The 4,370-nt window shown below is 46.0% G+C and overlaps 1 protein-coding gene across 3 annotated transcripts in view; it reads left to right on the top strand.

Moving 5' to 3' along the window:
- LOC108795811 (opioid-binding protein/cell adhesion molecule homolog) overlaps positions 1 to 4,370 on the top strand; it is a 143,697-nt gene that overhangs the window by 99,377 nt on the left and 39,950 nt on the right. For 2 of the 3 annotated variants that reach the window (XM_018567117.1, XM_018567118.1), the window contains exon 4: positions 3,257 to 3,481. In XM_018567117.1, coding sequence (XP_018422619.1) covers positions 3,257 to 3,481 — 225 coding nt within the window. Of the gene's footprint in view, positions 1 to 3,248; positions 3,482 to 4,370 lie in introns of all 3 variants that reach the window. The other variant, XM_018567119.1, reaches the window with a different exon arrangement.

Below are 4,370 nucleotides of genomic sequence, written 5' to 3'. Positions count from 1 at the left end.
GGGGGGCAGATTATATTGTGTGACCCAGGCTATACTTGGTGGATACAGGTCACTTGTAGTCCCCTACACTGTGTGCATTTTCCGTGTCCCTGGATTCAGGATTTGCTCTAAGCTGTGGACGGAGATCATTTTGTCTCTCTCCGTGACGGACTGATTAGTTATAAGGAGATTATTTTGCTGTGGCATTTTCCTTTGTTCGGTTTCTTTTCTGACCTGTGTATTATTATGAGGATTAGTTTTGCTGCAGAACCTTCTCTCTGCCTGAGAGTTGCTGCAGTTCAGGTCCATTCCTGTAATTCATTGTCTGGATGAAGAGCTGGAGGGGCCTCAGCCCGGCTCCCCGGTGAAAAACAAAAATCAAATTTTATAAAACTACAATTCCTACTGCACTTCTGAAAGGAATGTGTGTCTCCAGGGAACGCAGACATTTCATTGGGGGCTCCTCTGTTGCCCATAGCAATCAGTTTTCCTGGCTAGAGAATGAAAGCTGAATTGTATTGATTGATTTTTTTTTCCGTTGTGAGGTCTGTACACATACAGTGATATGGGTTCTCGTGTCTGGTAGTCCTCACTGCTTTTGCTTCTTCAGGCCATCCCTAAACTGCCGATAGCATGCTGATTGTGTCTTGCCTCCCAGCATAGTCCGTGCACCTCACAATGATTGTGAGAAGGGGGTAAATACCGATCATGTCTTTGTCATGATGGTTGTCAGTGGTCCTCACAGTGGCTGTGAGAAGAGGCCGTCCGCTGATCATGTCTCAAGGCCTCTGGATACGAGTCACTGTGCTTTGTGATAGCAGATCTCCAACCAATGTCTGTAAGCAATGAGCAGCAATCTTTACGCACATCTGCTCTGTAGGTTCTACGTCCCCAGCATTGATCTCTGTGATGAGATTTGCTTTGGAAGAATATTTTTGTTTGTGAAAAAATGTAAAATAGTCTAAGAAAATTGGCGGAGAAATCCGAATCAACTGCAATTCACTGAAACAGCTTATTGAAGAATCCCATTTTTGGTTTTCCTTCCTTGCTATGTAGTCTACTTTTATCCCCCCTATAGGCTCTCGGTGTGCTACAGCACCCCCTCCGAGGTATCTTAGAAGGAGAGCCTCTGTTGTATCTGAGAGAACAGGACAAAATCCCTAATATGCGCTGGGGCCTCTACCCAACGCCATGTGGATAACAATTGCAGCCCCAGTTGAGAAAATCTGCCATTTGTAATACACAATTATGGATGCCACGTGTTCATGTGACATCTCCATGTATTCTATGAACAGAGATCCCTTCCCCGTGACCATATGACCTCTCCCTATATCCTGCGGACAGAGATCCTTCCCCTGTGTCTATGTAACGTCTCCCTGTATCCTATGGACAGAGATCCCTTCCATATGTTCATGTGGCCTCACTCTGTACCCCAAGGACAGAGGTGTCTTCCCCATGTCTATGTGGCCTTTCCCAGTATCCTATGGACAGATATGTCTTCCCCATGTCTATGTGACCTCTCCCTGTCTCTCATGGACAGAGATGTCTTCCCCATGTCTATGTAACGTCTCCCTGTATCCTATGGACAGAGATCCCTTCCATATGTTCATGTGGCCTCACTCTGTACCCCAAAGACAGAGATGTCTTCCCCATGTCTATGTGACCTCTCCCTGTCTCTCATGGACAGAGATGTCTTCCCCATGTCTATGTAACGTCTCCCTGTATCCTATGGACAGAGATCCCTTCCATATGTTCATGTGGCCTCACTCTGTACCCCAAAGACAGAGATGTCTTCCCCATGTCTATGTGACCTCTCCCTGTCTCTCATGGACAGAGATGTCTTCCCCATGTCTATGTAACGTCTCCCTGTATCCTATGGACAGAGATCCCTTCCATATGTTCATGTGGCCTCACTCTGTACCCCAAAGACAGAGATGTCTTCCCCATGTCTATGTGACCTCTCCCTGTCTCTCATGGACAGAGATGTCTTCCCCATGTCTATGTAACGTCTCCCTGTATCCTATGGACAGAGATCCCTTCCATATGTTCATGTGGCCTCACTCTGTACCCCAAAGACAGAGATGTCTTCCCCATGTCTATGTGACCTCTCCCTGTCTCTCATGGACAGAGATGTCTTCCCCATGTCTATGTAACGTCTCCCTGTATCCTATGGACAGAGATCCCTTCCATATGTTCATGTGGCCTCACTCTGTACCCCAAAGACAGAGATGTCTTCCCCATGTCTATGTGACCTCTCCCTGTCTCTCATGGACAGAGATGTCTTCCCCATGTCTATGTAACGTCTCCCTGTATCCTATGGACAGAGATCCCTTCCATATGTTCATGTGGCCTCACTCTGTACCCCAAAGACAGAGATGTCTTCCCCATGTCTATGTGACCTCTCCCTGTCTCTCATGGACAGAGATGTCTTCCCCATGTCTATGTAACGTCTCCCTGTATCCTATGGACAGAGATCCCTTCCATATGTTCATGTGGCCTCACTCTGTACCCCAAAGACAGAGATGTCTTCCCCATGTCTATGTGACCTCTCCCTGTCTCTCATGGACAGAGATGTCTTCCCCATGTCTATGTAACGTCTCCCTGTATCCTATGGACAGAGATCCCTTCCATATGTTCATGTGGCCTCACTCTGTACCCCAAAGACAGAGATGTCTTCCCCATGTCTTTGTGGCCTCCCCTGTACCCCAATGACATAGATGTCTTCCCCATGTCTTTGTGACCTCTCCCTGTATCCTATGGACAGAGATGTCTTCCCCATGTCTATGTGACCTTTCCCAGTATCCTATGGACAGAGATGTCTTCCCCATGTCTATGTGACCTCTCCCTGTATCCTATGGACAGAGGTGTCTTCCCCATGTCTATGTGACCTCTCCATGTATCCTATGGACAGAGATGTCTTCCCCATGTCTATGTGACCTTTCCCAGTATCCTATGGACAGAGATGTCTTCCCCATGTCTATGTGACCTCTCCATGTATCCTATGGACAGAGATGTCTTCCCCATGTCTATGTGACCTTTCCCAGTATCCTATGGACAGAGATGTCTTTCCCATGTCTATTTGGCCTCTCCCTTTATTCTTTAGATAGACATCCAACCCCGTGTCTATGTAACTTTTGCCTGTAGCCTATGCACAGAGATACTTACCCCGTGTCCACGTGACCTCTGCCTCTTTTTATATTTTTCTGATGTCACATTGTTTGAATTGTTTTTACTTCCAATATTTAACCAGATTGCTTGTGAACCTGCAGGTGCGCAGTGGACAATCGAGTGACCCGGGTGGCCTGGCTGAACCGTAGCATCATCTTGTATACCAGCAATGACAAGTGGTCCATAGATCCCCGCGTGGTTCTGTTAACCAACACCAAGACCCAGTACAGCATCGAGATCCAGAGTGTGAACATCTATGATGAAGGAGCGTATACCTGCTCCGTTCAGACCGACAATCACCCCAAAACCTCCCACGTAAACCTCATCGTACAAGGTAAGACTGTGTCATCTCACCCTCCAACATTCCCTGAGAATCTCTAGGAATCATTTTTACTGGACATCAGTTATCATAGTCAGAGCTCACTCTTCTTCGTTCATTCCTCATAAAGTAAATTAACATTTCTCAATGTAATTGGTTGGCTAGACTAAGAGCCACTTCTGTTACAGGCCTCATTTATTGGATTAAACCGAAATATGAAATACAATCTGATTGCTCGGTACAGCAAAAACATGGTGCCACCCGAAGAGCATGAACTACTAAACGCTCTGTACAATTTCTACCATAGCAGCGCCTGCTAAGAGTCTTGTGACTGGTTATGTGGCCGATTATTGAAGTCAGTTTGGTAACAACAAATCTTGTATAGGGTTGCACAATCCTTGAAGGTGCTTGAAGTGACCATAACAGATGTTGCGGTGCAAAAGCAGAGATATGAGGTAGGAAGTCACCAACACTCCAAAGGATATAGTTTAACAATTTGCTATGAACACATAATGTCACTTTAGGTCAAAATGCCAATGTTTCAGGGCCTTGCAGAGTCCCATTCCTCGGGGCAACTCAATGAGGAGTCTTGGTATTGCGACATAAAACATTTCAAATCTTGGCTTCATAGAGAGACCGTGCCCTGCCTTGTATCAACGCAAATATCACAGATGCTCTCTCTTCGTATAGACACCATAAGCATAAAATGTTCTGCAAACATACCCCCTACTAAACACCTTCTGTCTATAAGCTCCTCACTTCCGTACATGCCTCACTTTATCTCACCTCTTCCTAAATTTCATCCTTCCCTTCTAAACTTCTTACTTTTCTTTAACTCCTCCTAAGCATAATCAATCCACTTCTATAACCCCCCGCTTTCTATGCACATACCCCACTTTCACCC

This window comes from Nanorana parkeri, unplaced genomic scaffold, assembly GCF_000935625.1.
Source record: "Nanorana parkeri isolate BGI_ZX_2015 unplaced genomic scaffold, ASM93562v1 scaffold1009, whole genome shotgun sequence".
Lineage (NCBI taxonomy): Eukaryota > Metazoa > Chordata > Amphibia > Anura > Dicroglossidae > Nanorana > Nanorana parkeri.
Note: the sequence above shows the minus strand (reverse complement) of the source record. Positions and strands in the feature narration are given on the sequence as shown.